This window comes from Astatotilapia calliptera, chromosome 1, assembly GCF_900246225.1.
Source record: "Astatotilapia calliptera chromosome 1, fAstCal1.2, whole genome shotgun sequence".
Classification (NCBI taxonomy): Eukaryota; Metazoa; Chordata; class Actinopteri; order Cichliformes; family Cichlidae; genus Astatotilapia; species Astatotilapia calliptera.
This window is the reverse complement of record NC_039302.1, coordinates 15,807,217-15,831,140: the sequence shown is the minus strand read 5'-3', so window position 1 is coordinate 15,831,140 and position 23,924 is coordinate 15,807,217. Positions and strand designations below refer to the sequence as shown.

Sequence of the window (23,924 nt, the reverse complement as noted above, 5' to 3'; positions counted from 1 at the left end):
TTATATAGTAATATTTCCATTTGTAAGCTAAATTATATTTTATGAGATTAGTTTTTTGTTATTTATCCGAATATTTTGAAATTTAATTTCGTGACAGTCAGATTTATCAGCAGTCATTGAATGCAGCATACTCCAAAAAGCAATTTTTTTGTTTATTTAATAACACAATATAAAGCTACCGTAGTCATATATATGAGAAATTAAACTAGAAAAAGATGAAGCGATTTCAGTGAACTGTAAATAAATCCTAGCAAACATCTTAAGAGTGGCTGTTTCCTGTATGCGCAAATATTGCGCTGAAAACTTGCACGAAGACAAACAAAACACTTCCTTGTAGCGGAGGCTCATATGACTTCTGCACAGCCATGGGAAGAATGGTTGCTCTAACTCTGATAACTTTTTTTGCAGCAATAATATGTTGTTCCTGGACAAAAAACCTACCAAACGCTCCATCTCCAAACATTATCATCATGCTCATGGATGACGTGAGTTTTTCTCTTCTTCTTTCTTCTATTGGTTTGTATGTTTAGTTACAATTTTACCTCAGATTGCAGTACTGTAAGAGACAGGCTGAGCTGCATATTTCTCGTTAAACCTGTGAGGTTTTATTCGGGTCGTTCTGTGCTGGCTGCAGCTGCTATTCAAGTAACTTATTCACCTTTACTTCGTGTAAACAGCAGGCTGTAAACTCTAATCTAAATGTGACTGCATATGTATGGAGTGAGTAATAAACTTACCTCTACTGTTCAGATGGGCTGGGGGGACTTGGGGGTGTTTGGCCAGCCTTCTAAAGAAACCCCTAATCTGGATGCCATGGCAGCTGAAGGGATGCTCCTACCAAACTTCTACACTGCCAACCCTCTCTGCTCCCCCTGTAAGTCAGCAGATGATGTAACACTGACATAAACCGGCATTTCTTGTTTTAGTGGATAATATAATTTCTTTCCTTCCAGTCTTCCTCCCTTTAACCCCCAACCAGTCATGCCAGATGGCTGCGCTTCCCTGAGCCTGATTCTGCTGGAGGTTTCTTCCTGTTAGAAGGGAGTTTTTCCTTCCCACTGTCACCAAGTACTTACAATAAAAATCACCTTGAGGTGATTGTGATTTGGGTCTATATAAATACAACTGAACTGAATTGATCAGTTGTGCATTTTTAACATTTTGAAAGACCAATTGATTTACAGATTGAAAGTATGCATGTATCACAGAACATTTATTTTTTAAATATTATAAAATATGTTGTGCAAAACAGAGTATACAGAAAATCATAAATGTTACTGCAACATCACCAGTTTGGTAATTTTAATGACAATGCGCTTGCATTTCTCAAGAAACGTTTTTTCAAATGTCCACACACTGAGCATTGTTAATATTAACTAAAAGAGGACGTCAGTAGTTGCACAAAACAAATTCGCAATAAACTAATGTACACATCACGCTGGAGGCACCATTTTATAATGGCAACTGTATTTGTTTATTGCATTTAAGAGTTTATCCAAAATACTAGCTAGACAGTAAACCATTTATAATCTCAATGTGGGCCATTTCCATTGGAGCACGTTTCACTCTATCTGCGTGTCAGAAAAGTAAAATGCATACTCAACTTGTCTAATGACATCATTATTTTTCCACAGCTCGAGCTGCACTTCTCACCGGGAGGCTGCCCATCAGAAATGGTTTCTACACTACTAATGCCCGTGCCAGAAACGGTAATGTCTTTGTACAGGGTTCATAAGCACTGTGCAATATTATGGATTTTCATTTTTAGCAGTGTCAAAGTCTGGATAAGTGTGTAAAATAAATGAGCATGAAAACTTGTCTCGATCATGCAAGCAACATTTTTTTTTCTTATCTGTGTTTAGAGCAGGAAGCCAACATGTCCAAAATGTTTGCAACTGTGTGGCAGAGGCCATGACAGAGCAAGCTTGATGTGATTAAGCAAGCCATAAATGTGGTAAAAGACTGAATGCACATTGTTACTCACCAGTACCTCACACACGGTTAAAAAAAGGCTCTGCTGCTAATGCCTTATAACTATTATATATGTTTGCGTCCAGATAAGATGAAAGAAAAAAGCCTCAGTATTGGTATATTTACATAGCATAACAAATAAACACATAATAGGTTTGTCTGATGTGTAGACTGTAAATAAAACATGGCTATAGTCTCTGAATATTAAAAAACTTTAAACTAGGGCTGCATCTTTTGATAGTTTGAATTGATTATTGACTGTTCCATGGATTCATCAGGTAATAAGATGATAACTAGTTTTGTCTTATTAATGAGAAATAACAAATATTCCAAAAAATTCAGTGTATTTACACGCTATATTAAAATAAAATAATTTTTAAAGAAAATATTTTATTAAATACCCGATGAGAAAACTTTGTACCTGCTACATCCACTGCCATTTTTCTTCACAACGAAAAATCAGCAGTAAGCCTCCAGAATTTGTATTAAAATATGCAGATGAACTGTTAACTTAGCCTGATACCAGACTGTTTAAATTATACAGCTTCCTGTTGGCTGACAGCAGCCGTCCTATTTTCCATGCAGTGATACCTGCAGCAGACAGGGGTGAGTCTAAAGGGGGGCATCAGGTGACCTAGACCATATTAATTACAAAACTTTTGTGACATTTTTCAGATTGATAGTGAAATAATATTAAATATTGTGTTAATTAATATTAATACATTAATATTTATATAATACATTAAAATTATACCATCATGCACCATATTAACATCTGTTAAGAGAAGCACAAAAAACTAGCCTCCAGCCCCTCCAATTTATTATTGCTCATTAACAAAGCAAAAGTATTTCTTATCCAATTACTTGATTAATCGATACAATAATCAATAGATTACTCGATTACTAAAATAAAATGATAGCTTCAGTTCTAATCACAAATACTCTAATAACAAAAAAGGTACACACACAACCTCAACTGAAACTTTGGTCTGCCTTCTTGGACAGCTTTCTTACATTAGTAGGAGGTAAAAAGATTTCAGATAGTATTGTATTTTCTGGATGCGATAGATAAGGTCTGTGTTCAAGTGTATGTGTATTTGTGCATGTGTGTGTCTGCATGTTTAAGTGGTGAATGACTGAGCATGTGGTTGTTGCAATGAAGAAAAGCGAACATATCAACATTCTCAGAACTAAGACTTGACCTGCACTTTGATGCAACGTTTCCTGCTGCTGAAAACAGATGTTCCGAAGATGTTAATAATTAATGTTAATAATTGAAGTTAATTATAGCCTAAAGTCCCACTTACATCAGTTACATCACCTGGTTTTTCAGTCAGAGCCACGGAGCCACCCCAATGCCCACTGCATTAGTTTAAATAGCCAATAGCTTGGAGGCTTCAAATCAGGAGTCCAAAAATGGACAGATGTCATAGGGGGTAGAGCCATCTTTTAAATACAGTCCGATATGAAACTATTATTAATAATAAAAAAAGGCTTACTTTGTAGTGAGTTTCTTAGTTACAATATAAAATAGACTAAAAGATATGCGACGGGTGGGGTTGTTAATATAATATTTTAGTTTTTAAGCATAGATCATACAGTAAGACAGCACTTGTACTTCACTTCCTCTTGCTGTTCGTCCTTGTTGCTCACTGGTTTATAATAATAATAATAATGGATTGGATTTATATAGCGCTTTTCAAGGCACCCAAAGCGCTTTACAATACCACTATTCATTCACTCTCACATTCATACACTGGTGGAGGCAGCTACGGTTGTAGCCACAGCTGCCCTGGGGCAGACTGACAGAAGCCAGGCTGCCATATCGCGCCATCGGCCCCTCTGGCCAACACCAGTAGGCGGTAGGGTAAAGTGTCTTGCCCAAGGACACAACGACCAGGACAGAGAGCCCGGGGATCGAACCGGCGACCTTCCGGTTGCAGATGCGATTCCCAACCCCCTGAGCCACGGTCGCCACGGTTTAGTTCTGCAGCTTGGTGTTAAACCCAGACAAGCTCACTGCAGCCACCCTATCTTGAGCTGCAGTCCTTAGATAATTATTTCACAACATAACAGCATGTTTGGACAAAATGTAATAATAATGAGACAAAGAGGAAGAAGAAATAATTTATTCATCCCAAAAGAAAAACAACAACTCAATAAAATAAATAGAAACAAAGTCGAGGGCGAAAAGTATACAAAAGAAATAGCTTATTTACACAGATATTAACAAAAACCTGAAGTAATTAAATAATAATGAAGTAATAATTATTAACTAACAATAATAATTAAGTCATTATTTCAAAATCTACAATAAAAAGCTTCTATCTAAAATGGACACAGGCATTGTGGGATGAGACTTTCCACATTTATGTGCCAGTGGAGCCCAAATATGCTAAAGAAAGTGCTCCGGGACATTTTTCTAAATGTCTTATACCCATGTTGGGACTTGGGTTGTAGAACCATTTAGTTACATATATTGAAAGGTAGTTGTTTTGTTTTGTTTTTGTCTAAAAAGTCTCCCTAGAAGTTTGGAAAGTGGAATAGTGAGTGCATTTGCATTGTGCAAATAATTTCTTGCTGATTTCTCACTGCATTATCTATACTGTGCAGTTTACAGTATAGTTGCAGCAAAGGAAAGTTCAGTACCTTAAATTTGGATCTATTTTTTGCAGCATACACACCACAGGACATAGTAGGAGGTATATCCAAGGATGAGATTTTGTTACCCCAGCTGCTGAAGACAAAGGGCTATGTCAGCAAGATAGTTGGGAAATGGTGAGCTCTTTATCTTTTCTCAGGTTTTAAAGTCTCTGAAGGTTTAGAGAGCAGTGATCAGTTGTGGAAGGAGTGCTGGTGGAAGTATATGGTGCAGTATATTTGCAAATATACAAAAAAGAGTGTTTATTTTCTTATTTCTTCTTCTTTTCTTTAAGTAAGATTACATAGACTTTCTGTGCAGCTAAGATGAGAACAAAGTCTTCCTGATGCCACCATCATATTTTGTTAGTTATTAAAGCAGATGCACAGTGTCAAGTTTTAAGCCTCTAAAATGTGAAAATTTGTCTACATAGTATACTGTGAAGAACTGTAAGTATTTGCATCCAAACAGAAAAAAAACTGCATTCAGCCTTTAGAAAAAAAATATCAGGGCAAGAATATCTGACTTTATAGCTAGGGCTTAAGAGTAAATATACAAAAACATATGGGTTGATCTTCAGCTACACTGATCTTAGTGTGTGAATGCACTTTATTTGTCGCTATAGGCACCTGGGCCACAGACCACAGTATCTTCCTCTGAAGAACGGTTTTGATGAATGGTTTGGTTCACCAAACTGCCACTTTGGCCCTTATAACGACCAGTCGATACCAAACATCCCTGTCTACAACAACTCTGAGATGCTCGGCAGGTAATATCACACACAAACACACAGCAAGGCTGAAAATCTATATACAAATCTCCTTCCCCATGACTCAGTGGAATAGTTTGGCTGTCTGCTCCTCAGGATGAGTTGAGTGTCTCTCCCCCCCCCGCCCTTCTTCCTTCTTTGTACCAGCTGTGCTTGTGTATTCCATTTTCCGCCCATTTGTTTTCCCCAAAACAGCCATATGTGTATTCAGGGTCATTGGAACTGGCAGCCGGGCGTGTTTTTCGCTTAGCCATGGGTTTAATCAGCACTGCATACCTGGGCCCTGGACAGAAGCACACACACACGTAGGCACATATACAGGGAGACACACACATGCCCTCAAGAGACGGCAGGTTGCGTTGGCTGTGTGCGAGGACACCTGGAGGAAGTGAAGCGTAAGAAAGAGATGCCTGTCACTGCTTCTCTGTTTGCTGCGCCACGCTTCAGCAGCGCCTCATAACAGTTCCCTCTGCTCAGCTTCGCTGACACTTCCCAAATATGGCTTTCACCAAAATTTCCTGCAAACACCCTCAATGGGAGGGAAATTTACTTCCTTTCTTCTAATCACATAGTCCACAGTAGTTTCAGTCAGTTTGGAGGCAGACTGATGACACAATCAGGTTACTGCTAAATCTTTTTTTAACACAGACGATAAATAGGCCAGCTTGACCTTAGCTATTATTCAGATGGGACGAAGGTGTTGTCAATGAAATGCATACATTTGTTATTTTTTTCAGATTCTATGAGGACTTTAAGATTGACAGAGAGACTGGAGAGTCAAACCTCACACAGATCTACCTGATGGTAAGCAAAGGATCACCTGTTGTTGCTGTCTCAGTGTGACATACTCATACCAGGTACATCACATTTTGATGCAATGTTTTGTAAAGCAGTTGACAGAACGGTCCTGCCTGTGTTAAACTAGCAACTTGTTAACCCACCTTTTGTCTTCTGGGAGCCTATCCCAGCTCTCATAGGGCGGGGACAAAATGTTACTGCCTGCCAGAATACAGAATTTTACCTTGGCTCACCCAAATATGAAAAAATTAAAAACATATAATTGAAAATAAATAATGAATGCAGGTAAAGCCTAATTCTGGCCTTTAATAATTACTGTAATTTAACCAGAGGAAGTGCACTGATTATCTCTGCTGCGGCAGTCCTTCCCATTCAGTTTGGAACATGATCAAAACCAGCATGCAGAGACACACTGCATGTTGGAAGGGTGTGTCATCACTGGAAGAGGGCGGTCCTGTGAAAGGCAGCATGTCTTAAAACTTGGTGAACATTAAGCAAAAATCAGATTTCTTTTTGTAACTGTTAAGTTTTGTTTGGATAACTGGCAAATTTGCAGTCATCTACTGTAAAATATTTATCTGTGTGCAAAACGATTGTCTCTTTTTGTAATAAAGAACAATTGATGCAAATGTAAGTGTCTGAAATGTAATTAGCAAAGCGTTTTAGATTAATTGTAACCATCCTTTTCCTGGGTTACAAGCTCAGTTTTCAGTGTTTCAGTGTTAATAAACTGCTAAAACTACAATACAGTATTGTGCCTACATGACAGTTAGAATGTGTGTTTTTGTTGAAACTGTTGAAACTGTTTTGCATTGTATCAAGAGATGTTCCTCAGTTTGCTTTTATTGATTTCAACAGGCTAGACAACACGTTGGAGACTCCTTAGTACAACAATACCTAAGAAGGCTGATGAGTCTCTATCTAAAACAGTTTAAACAAAAACTGAACTCCATGCTCTCTGCTTGGAGGCGGTTTTATTGAAGGCTTGTCTGACGCACTGCTTTACTTGAAAACACTGTTTGAGTGTTTAGTGAGTGAGAAAGAGAATTCTTCTTACCTTAACTGCAATGCTGTGAAAGAGGCTGCAGTAAGTCTCCTGGCTTTTGTATTCCCAGTGTAATGACGTATTCTTCCACCTCTGCAGGAAGGTCTTGACTTCATACTTCGTCAAACTAAAGCTCAGCAGCCCTTCTTCCTCTACTGGGCAGTCGATGCCACTCACGCACCCGTCTATGCCTCCAAACGCTTCTTAGGGAAGAGCCAGCGAGGCCGGTACATTTTATCCTGCTGACTCTCCTATTGACGCAAAGACAATGTCATGCAAGTGGTTATAAATGATTGTATCAAGGTGAAAAACGTGATCTGCCTTTGTGCTGCAGCTATGGCGATGCGGTGATGGAGCTGGACTACAGCATCGGTCAGATTTTGAAGTGGCTGCGAACTCTTGGTATTGACAATAATACCTTTGTCTTCTTCACCTCAGACAACGGTGCAGCTGTTATGTCTGGCCCCAATGAAAGTAGGCAATTATTTCATAAAGAAAGTGCTTTTTTTTAATCTAATTCTGACTCGCTTTTGTGTCCCGTGTGATTGATGCAGGTGTTTTTGTGGTTTTTGACTCCTCAGGTGGCAGCAACGGACCCTTCCTCTGTGGGAAGGAGACCACCTTTGAGGGAGGCATGAGGGAGCCTGCCATTGCTTGGTGGCCTGGGCACATCAAAGAAGGCTCAGTAAGAAAGCCCCAGTCATTAGAGCTTTTACCAAATAAAGCATGAAAAACCCCACAATAAAATACAACACGTGCTCTCGAGAGGCTAGTCTAATCTTAGTCCAGGCACCCAGAGGACAGCTTATTATTCTATGCTTTGTTGTTCCCTGACTTTCTGCCAATCAGATTGTACCAGGAGCTGAAAATGTGAAGCAAGTTATGTATAAAGGAATTATTTTACTCGTTCTCTCTTTCAAACAATCATTGTAGCTTTTTGTTTATGTATCAATTAGCTATTTACACATACACAATTTGATCCACTGGCGTCAATTAATCCCGACTGTGTCCAGCTTCTGTCAAACAGAGCCGAACTCCAGAAAGCCAGACTGTGATTTTGGCCACAAAGCAAGTGGGAGCCTTTTTCTACTGTTTCCTAAAATATTTCTGGAATTAGTGCCCCAAACCCCCCTCCTCACATTCCCCAATTTAACCCCCCACCCACACTGTGATCCCCTAAGCCTGTGCGTTCTGCAAATGACTTTTAATTGTATTAGGGGCAGCTGTGACACGGGGCTGTGACGCAGAGGGATTTTGTGGAGGAGCAAGCGGAGGCTGCAGTCTGCAGTAAGCCTTGCCCCTGGCTCATCTCACAGGGTTGTGCTGGGGCCTGATAGCACAGCAGAGTAGCGAGGGAGAGGGGGATTGGGAGCGTCTTAAGCGGCTAATCTGTTTGTGTGTTTGCTGAGGTTGGATTGAGCCGTAATGAGGACTTCAGTATCTGAATATGCCAGGCGCTCAGGATAAAGGAACGGGAGGGGGGGGGGGGGTTGGAGGGAAAGAGGCAAGGAAGAAGTAAAAGAGGTGGCTGGTGTAGAAAAGAGAAAAGGGGGAAGAGTGCTAAAGATTGCAGCACTGCCACACTGCCAGGATGGTTTTAGCGTTTGTAAGGCTTTGCCTGCACCTGTGCCATGTTATAATTGACCAGTGTGCCTCTATATGCACATGCAAGGGTGCAGAACATGTCGGTGTAATTTATGTTAGCTCCCACACAACTATATGTGCACGTTTGTTTGAATGAGAGAGAGCTTTCTAACCTTAAAACACCTGTGTGTGTGTGTGTGTGTGTGTGTGTGTAGTTGTAATGACTTGACTCGAGTTTTAGTAGAAAGGGGACTGTAGATCCTGAAATATCCAGGGATGTGATGACAAGGCTATTGTGCTGGAGTTTCTGTGCTCTATAGCTCTGGATTTATCACTTTGTGTCACTTGGGAGGAAGGATAACAGATACAAGATTGTCCCCCTGTCTTTATTTTGTAGTCTTTTCAAATCTCTGTTGATGGGTGCTTTGAAAAGTCTGTAAACCCTCTGAACAAAATTCTGGAGACAAATTACCAAGCTGGCAAGCTTTTCTTAAATGGGGGGATTTATTAGGTTTATTGTAGTGACCCAACACAGAACACAGGAGAAAGTTTTTGGAGCATTTGGGAATTGGAGACAAAAATACTATTTCAACAGTTAGCATTGTGTCTGCTGTCATCTTGGTTTATTTATTTATTATTATTTATAAAGAACATGCGATACCAGAATTTTAATTTAGTTTAATTTATTTTTTATTGATAGAGCGCCAAATCACAACAACAGTTACCTTAAGGTGACCACATTAAAAACTCCAGATGGCACAAACATTAAAACAGTCAAGAGATCCAGTTCAGTGAGTTGAACTGGTGGAGGTTAAACCCAGCAGATAGACAGCAGACTGGTTGGCTGTAGATAGAGCATAGCTTTAGGCCTTGATACAGTTCAAACAGGCGAGTTCAGACACATCCTGCATACAGTTATCAGCCTGTTCACATATTAAATTTTGCTAGAAAGTTAGAGATGTTAATATGGCAGTCCACGGGGATTGACTCGGAACCGCAGGTTTTGTAGGGTTTTTCCATTGGCTTCATTTACATGAGCTTGGTATTTCCATGCCTATTAATAGAAAATAAAGCCTGTTATCAGTGAATGAATATGAGTGATGACTCAATTAAACTGACACGAGTCTGAGTGCAGGTGAATGTTTTTGATTAGTCATTCACTTACTGTATATTTTGGAGGATGGAAGGAGCAGATCTGAGATGAGGGCGCACGGGTGCTCTGAAGCATTCTCCTTGTGCCTGAGGGCAGGTGAGGGGCTGCATGGTGGCTACAGGAACAGAGATTGGGAGGTGGGTGGGCTGACAGTGCCACAACATCGTTGAGCATCGCAATCCCCTTCGGTGGGTTATCAGGCTGCAGACACACTGGCAGAGTGGCAGAGATGGGGATAGAAGCACTGCCTCCTCAGATAAACACTGCTTACAATGGAGAAAACAGGAGAATGTGACATTAATAGGGAGCAAAGAGTGGGACAAAAGAGAAAAGAACAAAGGGTGATTTGAAAAAAAAAACCCAGCTTAGACTGCAAAAGAGAGCAGAGCTAATAAGGGAGGAAATAAAAGATGGCAACTCGTGAGATAAACTCTGTCAGACCAGTCCGAGTTTTAAACTTTCAGTTTTTGGAGACGCAAGTTATTCCCAACTAAATGTCAGTGCTGCTTCTCCTCTTGTCCTTTTGTCCTGTCTTCTTTAACGGTCTGTGTGTGTCTGTATTAGAGGGACTTAAAAAAAAAAAAAGAAAAATGAAATAAAGGACCAAATCTCTCCATGTTTGTGTACGCGCGCACGAAAGAGAGAAAGAGCGTCTGGATGTGCAGATAGATCATGGAGTGCATTGCAGAGCCCTTTCTGTGGCTAGTTCTGTGGATACAGAAGAAAAGGGGAATTCATTTCAGTGCTTAGGAGCTTGTGTGTACGCCTGTATGTGTGCTGGCTGCCGATAGGAGCACAGCGGCACATGGCGGTGCAGCTGCAGAGGGCTGATAGCGCTATCTGATTGTGAGCGTGCCGTCTCCCTCTAAGGCTCGCTCAGGAGAGAATGGAACGGAAGATCAAGGATGACAGCGAAAAAATGGCATTTTATCTCAAAATAGTTCAAAGTTTATAAATAAAATAACGCTTTTCACTGGGACTGGGAGAAGGAGATAAAACGCCAGCTCGCTCTAGCTTCAGCCACCTTCTCGCCAATGTCTTGTCCTCTCTCTACTTCCTCTCCTTTCCTCTTTTTTTTTTTGCTCCTCCTTTTTTCCCCCTTTTTTCCCTCCCAAAACTAATTTAGAAAGAGAAGCATTTTGGAGTTGTAATAATAAACCTGCATGCAGAGGTTAGAGTGGAGGCTGTTGAAATGCATCTCTTTTCCTGCGTGTGTACACACAACCACACATGGAACGAATGCATGTCATGACTGTGCATTGTTAGCATGTTGCCACAGCTCATTCTTGATTTCAAGGACTTCAGTCATCAAGGAGGACATTTCAGAACCCGTGAAAGATGTGAACAAGCGATCAAAAGACAAAACTCTAGTAGTGTGTTTCTCTGTGGATGGTCCTCAAACAAACATGCTTTTCTGTGTGTGTGTGTGTGTGTGTGTGTGGAACATCTTATTTTACTAGACCTGTTTATTTTCTTCTCTTGTCTATAGGTGAACTTCCAGTTGGCCAATGTCATGGACCTGTTCACCACTAGTCTGGTTCTCGCTGGCATCAACCCTCCTGATGATCGAATCCTAGACGGACTGGACCTAACACCTGTTTTGCTCAACTGCTCCCAGCCACTCAAAAACAGGTGAGCACACACACACACACACACACACACTTTTGTTCTTCCTTAACACCTCAAGAAAATATCCCCTACAACATTACACCAACACCAGTCTAAATTGTTGGATAAATCAATGCTTTCTTTTTATTTATGCCAAATTCTGACCCTTGCATCTGAATGTTGCACCAGAAATTGAGACTCACAAGACCAGGCAGCGTATTTGAAATCTTCTATTGTTCAGTTTCCTTTTTTTAGCAGACCATCTGCTTCAAGGTCTGTTGCAGATTTAGTGATAACAAGTGGTTATTTGAATTACTTATGTTTCAATTCTGAGATGGTTGTGTTGGAAAATCCCAGTTGATCAGCAGGTTCTGATCTACTGGTGACCATCTGACCCCAACAACCATGCCAAATATATAGTCACTTAAATCACCTTTCTTCCCCATTCTGATCCCCGGTTTGAACTTGAACAGGTCGTCTTGCCCACGTCTACGTGCCTAAAGACACTGAATTGCTGCCATGTGATTGGCTGATTAGCAGGTGCGCCTAATAAAGTGGCTGACGAGTGTAATTGCCTCTACAATGAATCTTAATGTCTTTTTGCTATATGCTATGAAAATGTTGACATTTGAGGGTTTCATACAAATGCATAAAAACACTGTACAAAGGTTCATGTGTCCATCAGGATGATATTTTTTGAAAACTGTGTGGCTCCCACAACTTTTGCTTTCTTTGCCATTATTCACTCCTTTTCTAGTGACAGACTCTTAATTTTGACCAAAAACGGACATTCACAACAGTCTGAGTGATTTTTAGGGAGTTTACGTTCCTCCACATTTTCTAAGGCAATTTGATGTTAATATATGCAAGTTGAAGTAAATCTGAGCTTTATTTCTGCCTCTTCTCGCCATCTTCAGGCCAATATTTTATTACCGTGGGAATGAACTGATGGCTGTGAGGCTTGGAGAATACAAGGCACACTACTGGACCTGGAGCAACTCATGGGAGGAGTTTAGACAGGTGAGATTCCCTCTGAACAGTTCAACTCTGTTCCTCAGTTCTTCATTTGCACTGCCACATCCTCCTCCTTTGTCTCTCCTAATCGCACTCAAACACACAAACACTTTGGCTGTTGCTGGTGTTATCTTGAGAGCGGCTCATCAGTTGACTGCTGTGTACATCAGTGTAATGAATATTAATGAAGAGCCCCCACATAAGCGAATGTACATCATTCATCAACCAGATGACTTGTTTGTTCAAACTCCAGTGGAAATACCCCCCCCCCCCCCCCCCCCCCCAAATTTACATATCGTCATTACCTGCTTGTTCTTTTGGCATCATAGCGCTCAGGCATAATTACATCAACTCAGTGCGGATTAAAAATATCAATAGAAATGTGAAATCTGGCACCTGAGAAGCTAAAGTATAGTGCGTTTTCTTTTTCTTTTTTCCCTGGCTACCCCGGGCCCATCTATAAAAACATGTCCTTCTGTCCTCCCTCCATGGCTATGCCTTTCCTGTGATCCAGTTTGTTTTATGCCCCATCGGTTGCTTAAATTGCTCTCTCCTTCAGGGCCGCTGAATCAATAGTAGCCTCCTTTATCAACTCATGTGAACTGAAGTGGAACTTCACAAATAATGGCGTCTGATTGCCTGTGAGTTGCCTATCGATTGGTATGTGTGTGTGTGTGTGTGTGTGCACATGGGAGAGAGAAAAGACAGAATGAAAAAAAAACATGCACATACATGTTTGGGCTTCTTTGTACAGACGTGCGTGTCTAGTCTGTTTCGCTGACTGACGGTTGAGCTCCTACAAGACAAATCTCCGATGTCAATAATGAACTCCTAAACTGTTTCTTCTTGTGTTGCCCACATTCACTTTTCATACATCTGCTTTAAAGGTAATGCTCTACTTTCTTTGGAATTGATCATTCCTACTAAACTCATGTTAAAGATAACCCACCCCATATACACTGAGGATTAACCCGTCTCATGATAGTGATACACAATGAGATCCACTCCTCACTGAAATGAAACGTGTATTGCTGCTTTGTAAGTAATGTGCTGCAGTACAATTTGGCTTTTTTTGTGCTCCTTGCTGAAAAATAAACAAGGAAGGAAGATGTGTGTCTCTAAAGAAGAATGAAATTACAGGTTAATGGCTGGGAGACGTGTTGCTCTGTCCTGGCTGAGTCTGTGCTGCTCAGCCATGAGGAAAATGAGAAATTTCACAGGCTTAAATGCCTCTCATCAAATTCTTTTGAGGCAACGTATTGATGTTAATATTGTGAAACATAGTTTCTCGTGACTGTGTCTCCCTTTTATCTGGATTGCTGAGTAACCTATGCAACTGTGAGTAGCCTTGCTGAATGCTTCATATGGCAAAAACTGAAAAAGGACATTTTTTTGAGACAAGTGTACTGGGAATACCTCTTTCTTGGCATCACTGAAACTGAAGAAATTGACAAGAATTAGGCTGTGCCATAGCTGATGTACTTTAAACTTGAATTATAAGTTTTAGAATTTGTTTTTTTTACATTAACACACTTTAATGCACACTGGTGAAAAAAACACAATCAGTCTTTAATTTAGTAAAAGTACTAATTCATAAATGAAAGAATGAAAGCACATATGATGGTGTCCAAATATTTCCAACAATGTTCAAAAAAGAACCTGTCACATCATTTTACACTCTCTGGTTACTCTAACACCTGTAAACACTTGTTAATAATGGTGACAATAAGCTTAAAGTAATTCAAATATTCACTAAGTTATTCTGAGCATCGGATATAACATTAGCTCAAGTAACAGCTTAAGCAGTCAACTCATCTGATGCTAGGTTAGCAGTTAATGTTACTGCAGCTAATGCTACTTGTTGCCTTTTGATCTATATTAAATAAAAGATTTATTAGAATAAAAAATAGTGTGAATGAAACTGTAATAAACTCAGCTCAAGTCACATCATTTCATCAGAAATGTTGAAAAAGACAATAACTCCCGTGATTCCTCATAGCATCATGTTATTGTATTGACTGACAAACCCCAGGCAGCAGAAATTATTGTTCATTCAAGTAAAAGCACAAATAAATTATCATACTTGGAGCTTCCCTCCAGTCAGTAACGTGTTTTGGTTGGAGTTGTTTCTTTTAGATGTTTTGCCTTCATTCTGCAGAATGAGAACAGTAAAGCACACCCTCTTTAAATTCAAAGGTTTTACAAATCAGGACATAATAAAAATAATCTGGTCCTTAGCAAGTCTTAAAGCAAGGCAACCACATATGAAAAATAACACATAGCATATTACACTTTTGCCAGTTTGAGCATTCTGGTGAGTGTTAACACAATGCCAAGGAGGAAAGATATCAACAATAGAGAAGCAATTATTGCTGCCAATCAATCTGGGAAGGGTTAAAAGGACATTTCCAAACAATTTGAAGTCCATCAATCTGCACTGAGAAAGATTATTCACAGGTGGAAAACATTTAAGACAGCTGCCAATCTTCCCAGCAGTGGACGTCCCAGCAGATTCACCCCAAGGTCAGGCCATGCAATGCTCAAAGACCAAAAAATCTGCAACCTACATCTGAGACTCTACAGGTCTTAGTTAGCATCTTAAATGTTCATAACAGTACAATTACAAAAAGGCTGAACAAGTATGGTTTCTTTGGAAAGCCTGCCGTGGAGAGAAAGTCTCTTCTCTGTAAAAAGAACATGGGAACACAGCTTAGATGTTAAACCTGAACAAACCACAAGATGTTTGGAATAATGTCAATTAAACAGACAGCGCCAAAGTGGAGATGTTTACCCATAATGCACTGCACCACATTTGGTGAAAACCAATCACGCCATTACCATTACAAATACCTCATACCAACTGTCAAGCACGGTGGTGGAGGGGGTGAGGATTTGGGTTTGTTTTGCAGCCACTGGACCTGGACACCTTGCAGTCACTCCTCTGTATACCGAAGTATGTCAAATGTGCATGCATCGTAATGGCCCAGACAAAATTCAAACCTCAGTAAAATGTATAAATTCACATATATGAATTTTAATAAATCAATAAATGAATGGCTGCAAACTTCAGTGAATGGAAGCAACCTTGTAAATAAGAGTGGACCAAAATTCCTCCACAACAATGTGAAAGCAAAATGTTATTGAGAAGGTGTAAAACCACCTATAGCAGCAAAACTAAGCTGCTTCTTGCAAGAGGGTGGATTTCCTTTAAACAGGGATTGTATTAATTTTGTGACAGTAAAACTAGGATTTTGTTGTAGTCCAATCATTTATTTACATGAATCCAGCATAGAAATTCTCCTGTTGTGTTAGTTGAAGCTCTCTTAATCACTCACAACTGATATACATGCAAAAATGTCCTGTTTTAGCTCAGTTTCGATGCTTGTTAAGATAGAGCAAATGCAAATACTCCAGTCAACTTAAAGTTAAGTTGTTTAATATCACCAACTACAATGGCCATAACACAGATCTGAGGGTTCATGAGAGGTTTGATTGGTATGAAGGAAAAAAAAATTTTTTTTTAACAGTTTTTAAATGTTTTTTTTGTCAAATACATTTTACTATCTTTACCTGTTTCTGTTCTTTAAATTGCTGTTCAGATTAGTCAAATATTCAGTATGTGAAAGAAAGAATATATTTAAACATTGTCCAGTCTACATAAAACATTCCAGCCAAATCAAATACTTTTTCCTCATTCCCATCCCCAAAATCCACGCTCCCACCCATGGATGCTCCTGCACCTTATCTTGTAATGACAACCACGGTGCTCCAGTTTAAAAGCAGCCTTGCTGTATCCATAGCATTAATGTCATGTGAGATATGGAGTTCTTGCTCTAATATCTTGGCTACAAGAGAAAAAGTCAGACAGATACACACAGCAGGCCTTTCTTGCTGCTCCTCTGGGATGTTTTTTTTTGCCCCCCTGATTCTTTTCTGCATTTCTAAGCAGTTGACTTTAAAAGGCAGGACAAGTCTGGATCAGTGGAAGCTCTGCAGGGCGGGGGGTATCTATCTTCACTCTCACTCTTTCTCTCTCTTCTATATGTATTTTGAGGTGCTCCGTTGAGTGATCTCAGAGGGGGGGCAGCAACAGTGTCTTACAGATGAATGCTTTTTCAATATTAGTTGTGCTCATCAAAAAAAAAACCAAAAGTGTGAGTTTGTTTGTGCGTGCGTGTGCTTATGTGTGTATTAAAGGAGGAGGCAGATCTCCAGGGGGTTCTGGAGGAGTGAGTGTGACTCAATCAGGCTGCGATCACTGCCAGGCTCCTGAGAAATAGAGTCAGGGAGCAGGAGCGAAGGCGTGGAGAGATGAAGAGGAGGCAGCAAAATTTCTCTGTTTTGCGAGAAAGCCTTCACGGTGTACCAACAGGAGCACAAATAACACAGCAGATTGGAAGACAATATGCATATAACCCATACTACAATGAGATTAAGCATTCAGCTCTTGGCAGCAGGTGGCTGCAAGCCTAAACCTAAACACTCACATCTCTCCTGCCGAGCTTAGTGCAGTGTTTTTTGTTTTTTTAATTGGACATGATGAAGCGCATAAAAACATCTTTAACCATCAAACTTAAAGACAAATTGTAATCACATTACTGAGATCCATATTTTCACGATGTCTTAAGTGTCATTTATGTGGTGCAAAACGAGCCAAAGCAAATATTCTATTTCTTCTATTTCTTCAGATATTATGTTTCATGTTTAATTGAGGATAGTATTTCAGGCAGGTCTGCTTTTTGTGTCATAGATTAGTCTTCTACAAGAATAAGCACAGACGGCAGCGGCCGTGCTGCTGCCACACGAGTATCGATTTGTGTTTGGTGAACTGATGCTTCAGCAGGCATATAAACTGGAAAATATAGACAGAAGAAAGGTTCCACTGCTTTAAAATGTTGATTTTAAAACAAATGGAATCAATTGTAGAATACTTATTCTGGGGTAGATTAAAGTACAGGCAGTCTAGGTGAAGGACTTTACCTGTAGCTCAGATCAGTGTGTTTGATAACACGTGTCATATGTTTTACAGGGCATAAACTTCTGTCCGGGTGAAGAGGTGCCAAATGTGACTACTCACGAGCAGAAGGAGCACACACTCCAGCCACTCATTTTCCACCTGGGGCGGGATCCTGGAGAAAAGTTCCCTCTCAGGTCAGTACCTTAAAAAAGTTCAAATTTGCTTTTAGCTGATCTCCAGGAAACGGACAGAGAGGATCAGGGGTGAGGTGTGGAGAAGAGGGGAGTCAAGCAGGCTAACAGGGAAAAAGCTGTGGGGGAAAAAAGGGAAGAAAGCAGGGATAAGAATAAGAAGGTTGTTTGCCCGTGGTACTGAATGTGTGCAAGATCAATGAAGATTTAGCAGCATGAAAAAAAGAAAAAGGCGGCGGATTGATCCACTCAGCCAGAGCACGCCTGATTACACCCTTCTCTTTGTGATTGCAAACAGCTCCTTAAAGATCACTATCGGGCCCTCAACCCTTTGGTACATCGCTGCAGGTTAAAATTGCAAGATAAATTGTTCAGGTCTAAATTGAGAGCTAGTTCTGTTTAATGTGTTTTGTGTGGGTCTGCCTCCTCTCCAAGGAGAGTTAAGAATCACGGAGACAGGATGCAAACGGCCAAGGTTGAACTATTACTAAATAAGGTTGAAAAGATGAATGAGCACCGTCTTCTGCTCTGCCTGGACAGCGCGAGATGTTCAATGTGACCATGTAGACTTTTTTTTAAATGACAGAGTGACTAATACATTAAGATAATCTCAAAATGCTTTCAGGAGAGAATTTTCTGTGGCTCCTCTTGTCATAAACCCTCTTAGACTGACCTTTCTTTTCTGCCTTCTGCAGCTTAGCCGTTCATACTTTTTTTGCTCTAGCCTCATCTCCTCATTTGCTTCCTGCTTGTGCTCCTCTCTGTTCTGGAGCGAGATTGGATGATAAAACATTAATGCTGTTTTTCGTTTGCCCACCTTTTAGCCTTGCTATTCACTCGGAGGAATAAAAAAAAAAAAGGCAGAAACCAATCAATATGCAGCCATGTGTTGTGCTGAGTGCTAGATGTGCACACACACACACATCCACACAAACCAAAACTGCCCATTTATTTTATTCTTTTACTTCTGCACAGAGGGGTTAGTGAGTTTGTCTCCAAGGTCACGCCCCCGCCAACGCCAAGCTGCCTGACCTCTTCACTGTTCACGCGCCGTTCTTCTTCGATCCGTTTTAATCTTCACTATAAATTCTCCTTCTTCGCCAAACTTGTTTTCCCTTCTCGCACCTTCTCCCTCCACCTACTGCTATGCATCTCATCTCACTTGTCGCCTCTCAGCTGCTGTCCCTCTGCATCCGCCGGGACTGTGCTCCTCCATCCACACGTGTGTGTGTGTGTGTGTGTGTGTGTGTGTGTGTGTGTGTGTGTGTGTGTGTGTGTGTGTGTGTGTGTGTGTGTGTGTGTGTGTGTGTGTTTGTCTGCACATGTGCATGCTTGTGTTTTGTCCGTGTGCTCTCAGGTCCCCCAGCTGGACCGGCTGCCTGGCCATCATTAATCTTAGTCAGCACCTAAAGAGCCACTTAAGATGATATAGGGCCTGTCTGTGCACATACCTTCACTACTGTCGCAGGCTGTGATGTAGCAAAGAGCGCACACATGTACACGGTTTCTGTTCCTGCACAGTTTCATGTCATTATGGAGATTTTTGAATTATTTCCTTTTTTTTTAAGTTCTAGTTGTTTCCATTTTGCTTTGTGAGAGCAAAAAAAACGCCTTGCTGCTATTGTAAATGAATGTGGGCCTGGGGAGGATGACAGGGTCTGTGTTGGTGGTCCTTCTGTCCAGGATGAAACACAGACCCATCCAGGTTTGCATCAGCCTAACTCGATGATGGCTACGCTGGACTCTCAAAGCCTCTCTCTGCCTCCCACATTACCCTTCGTCCCTGTGACCTAGTGCCCTGAGATTAACACATCCTACTTCCTCACCACCTACCTCGGCTTTTGTCCCCAGAGCCCCCGGGTCATGTGTGGTGTAAGCCCCAGCCCTAACACTGCAGGCAGCCTTGCTCAAGTCTGGCCTCATCTGCTGCCTGCCACCATGCTCTTCTGTCCCCAATCAATAGTCCCTCACTGAAGTGCTCAATTTCCACCGGGGTGGAGAAGATGGTGGAGGGGAGGGGCAGGCAGGACAGATGTATCTGATTGTCTCCTCAATTCCCCCACCTTCTGCTACTGTGTGGTTGTTTGTGTGTATGTGTTCCAGCAATAGTGTTATGAATCAGTAATCAGAGCGGTGACACACCTGAGCTATGCCCCCATCCCCCTTGGGTGCCATACATTATAAATCAAAAGACTCCATTTGCATACAGCCTGCTTATTATTCCAGATTTTGCCTCTACACTAGTAAGCTAAGGGTTATAATCATGATAATGAGCTGTGCTGACTGTGGGCTTTTCATTATTTGTTTGCAGAGGGGGTATAAACAAATGATATTATTAGTTTTTGATTTAGAGCTTCTGCACTGTAAGATTTTTGGCGCATAGACAAAACAATGGAAAACTTTGCGTCTCGTGCAACTTTCTCGCGCTTTGCTTTACTTTGCTTTGCACACTTGTACGGAGAAATTGAATACTTACAGCAGCCTGATAAATCTCCCTTACATTTACTTCTGTTAAGCTGCTTCATCACTTATCGCAAAATGAATCGCAACAATCAGGAGCCGGCACAGATAGGAGGGGAATGAAATATCCCTCTTGCTGATCGAGATCGAGCAAAAAGCAGAATTTGTGATTTCAGATAGCTGAAGCAATTTAATCTGAATGCTGGATGTTTAACGCAGCGGAGCAATCTGGTTTTTCCCTATCAGCTAGGGTCACAATGCATAGATAGTTAACTTATGACAAACGCAGCGCACAAGGAGAGAGACTAATTGCAGCGAGCGCTACCAGTCAAGTAATTGCAGGAGGAAGTAAAGAGTGAGTATCAAGGAAAGGAGCAGGTGCTGGTTGATGGAGGAAGCCTTGCTGCCCTGTGGGAGATCTAAGAGGGAGGGTAGGTGTGAGCTGGACAGGGCCTGGGGTTATTACTCTAATTGACACTTCACCTCACACACATGCACATGTTCCCCAGGGGCCAATCAGAGCATTGCGTTTGCAGTGGAGGGAGGATGGAAGGCTGGCACAGGTGCTGCCTGCGAGTGTATCAGGGGTGTAATTGCACTGCTGATATTTGTCTATCCCTGTGTCACGCCACCAGACGCTCACTCCCCCAACACACACACACAGAGCCCATTAACCCTACAGGTCCTATTGAGAGCAGCGTTCCTTTGAAAGCCTTCAGGGCCCCTGTGTTTTACACTCTGAATATAATAATGCACAGAGGTGCCCAGGCTCACTGGTGTCCAACAACAGTAATTGAGAGACAGGGGATGTGATGGGGGTTACATAGTTCATCCTGCTGAGCGTGCCTTCCCAAAGGGTACAAGAGTGGACAGCCTGTGTGTGTGTTTATGTGTTTAGGTTTCTGTTTTTGTCATCGAAAGCTGCGGCTCGTCTCCCCACCAATATAATGAGTAACGCTCGTGGGCTGCAGTCATGTTTTGTCACTAGATACATGAACAGAAAGGCAGAAAAATGGGTGATCTTTATTCCGTGTGTTTCAAACACAAAAGCAGCCTTGCCTTTCTCATTTGTACTAATATATGTCCAGAACATAAAACAACTGGTTCCATTCAGGATTAACTGTTCAGATTGCTGTTAAAGAAAATTTGGTATTAAATATATTAAAATCTGATTTTATTCTTTGTAACATTACTACAAGATGATGTCATCAATTAGTCAAATATACTTTGCATCTCTGTTGACAATCATTCAATTTAAAGCACAAAATTTTCTCACATGTTAGTTTTTATCATGTTTCCTTGTCATGCATCAATATACATGAATCATTTTTGGAGTTTTGGAGCTTTGGTTAACTAAAATGATAATCATTCACTTGAAAGTGCTCTGCCGATAATACCCAGCTGTTTATTGTGTTGGCAGTGTTCTTTCTAAGGAGTACCAGGACGCTCTGAGCAGGATATCTGCAGTTGTGCAGCAGCATAAAGACACTCTGGTGCCCGGCATTCCCCAGCTCAACATGTGTGACAGTGCAGTGATGGTGAGACACAATATAACTAAATATATCTCTTACAGTCATGTTTAAGATCAGTTGTCATGTTGTAAATCCGACTACTAGATCAGGTGCTCTTCTCAGCTGTATACATCAGATAAATTCATATGTAAGTGACAATGATAAACCCTTTAAGGGCCAGAAAGAATTAAAAGTCTATGGGAGAACAAGCTAAAATAGAGAAGGCTCCTGGCCTTGCTTTGAATCAATCGTAGCTTTTATTTTGTTGTTTGTGTGCTAACTTTACATATCAGTGTGTACCGATTTGATGACATCCTCCCCTTCTGTCTGGAACTTTCTCTTTCAGTGTTATTGTAACGGTATTATTTAAAAAGCAGCCTGGCTTTGTCTCCCCAAGCGCCCACCTTATTTGTGGCATGGCACTGCCCCCTGGTGGTCATTCAAATAAACATGCTACATTGCGTCCAATTCCTGTCTTTGATAGAAGTGTGATAATTTAAATGCTTAAAAGCCTGAATTTTTGCATCTTTTTATTCTGCATTTTTCATAAGGAAAAGTACATTTTTTTTATCTTTTTAACATGGTTTTGTCATGAGGACTTACTTTTAGAGTAATGGTGCACAAGAAAATGTGCACAACCTAGTAGGTAATACGACCGCTCAAGGTCAAACTGGTAAATTTGAAGTAAGAAGACATTAAAATTTCATGGCACCACTTCAGTATTTGAAAAATACACTTTATGCATGGTATGTATTGGGAAAGAATAATCAGTTTTTCAATCAGTTAAGTTTTTTGATGAAAAATGTTACACAGGGATAATATGAATTCATAGTTTAACATTTAAAAAATGTTAAACTATGACACAGGACAGGAAACAAATATTATCTGCTGCTTTCAGCCTAGTGAAGATCAGTTACGACTTTAAAAAGCAGCAATGCATTGTACTGCAGAGCAATCATATATTTGATACTTTCATTTTGCTGTACTTACTGTGTGGACCTCTCTGTTTTATAGAACTGGGCCCCCGCTGGCTGTGAGAAGTTGGGAAAGTGTCTGAAACCGCCCGAGTCTAACCCCTGGAAGTGCGACTGGCCACACTGAGAGCAAAAGTACTGGACGCCAACATGAGGAACTAAAACCTGAAGATGTGCCAAGCCATAGAATAGGACACAGCCTCTGTGTGTAAAGGAATGTATTTTTAAACTCTTTGTGTTTTTGTACAATGTTTGAAGAAAAGAGCATTCGGTCAAATCAGGGAAACGTGTTTGCAAACTATGATTGCAGTTATTTTTACATCTGTGTGTTTTAATCTGCCAATTCTATTTCAACTTGCTATGGAATGGATAAAACAGATTTTATTGGTGTAGATCAAGGATGCCAAACTCATTTTACATTGTGAGCCACATACATCCCACTTTAATTTGAAGTGGGCCATACCAGTGAAACTTCCCTTTCTGTCTTTAATTACACATTTAATCCTTGAGATATCTTAATATGAGCAATAGAAGTGCAATTTCAGCTGCATTTATCAGGTTTTTTTCTACGTGGTAAAGAAATGCTGCTCAAGTTAATGAAACAAGTCTGTCAGCACTCTTACACTGTAAGAAATAAATTGTATGGGCTTAAATTGTGAGAAATAAAGATGTAAAATTGGGTGTAAAAAGAAAAGGTGTATTTATGTGTACAGTGCATAGGTTTAGTGGATACACAGGGTATCTTGTGAATCCACTGTAAAACACACACACACACAAAGAAATTCCTATACTATATTTTCATTATTTCATTTTTTATGTATGTTTAACTTATGTGTCAGGTCATCATCAGTCAAAATAAAGCTGTAACACCTATAAACATATAGTTAAAAGGGCAACAATTGCACCTTCCTTCACATTTTTAAATGCTTTTCAGTTAGGCCGGATTAGAGTCTCTGCCGGGGTGATTCTGGCCCCCGGGCCTTGTGTTTGACACCTTTGCTGTAGATGGTGGGTCATTGTCATTATTGTATACTACTCAAACACAGGAATCCAAATTGAACACAGCGTCATCTTGCTGGGTGACCTTTTTGTTCAGGTATAATGCATACCGCGCCCTGATGGTCTCCCTAATCGGTCCAGCCACATACATGCAGTGGGATCCACCAGAGCAAGCCTATTGCACTTCACAGCATGCAGAATCCAAAGGTAGTGTCACAGCCCAGTCCAGAGTCTGTGTCCCAGTAGGGC

The 23,924-nt window shown here is 40.7% G+C and overlaps 1 protein-coding gene across 1 annotated transcript; it reads left to right on the top strand.

Moving 5' to 3' along the window:
• The first annotated feature begins 310 nt into the window (after positions 1-310).
• Positions 311-23,393, top strand: galns (galactosamine (N-acetyl)-6-sulfatase). Its single transcript, XM_026166111.1, has 14 exons — positions 311-485; positions 751-874; positions 1,635-1,709; positions 4,647-4,749; positions 5,238-5,381; positions 6,119-6,185; positions 7,324-7,451; positions 7,559-7,698; positions 7,806-7,909; positions 11,451-11,593; positions 12,487-12,589; positions 17,613-17,734; positions 21,612-21,729; positions 22,717-23,393. The coding sequence occupies exons 1-14, from the start codon at positions 366-368 to the stop codon at positions 22,801-22,803; spliced, it is 1,578 nt and encodes a 525-aa protein (XP_026021896.1). The 5' UTR covers positions 311-365; the 3' UTR covers positions 22,804-23,393.
• Positions 23,394-23,924: the final 531 nt, after the last annotated feature.

What these genes read in the sequence shown, in the direction of transcription:
- galns (XM_026166111.1), top strand. Translation starts at nt 366, where the DNA reads ATGGGAAGAATGGTTGCTCTAACTCTGATAACTTTTTTTGCAGCAATA. An exon ending in AGCAAGATAGTTGGGAAATG is followed by an intron (nt 4,750 to 5,237) that starts GTGAGCTCTTTA and finishes TTGTCGCTATAG; the next exon opens with GCACCTGGGCCACAGACCAC. An exon ending in GGGAAGAGCCAGCGAGGCCG is followed by an intron (nt 7,452 to 7,558) that starts GTACATTTTATC and finishes TTTGTGCTGCAG; the next exon opens with CTATGGCGATGCGGTGATGG.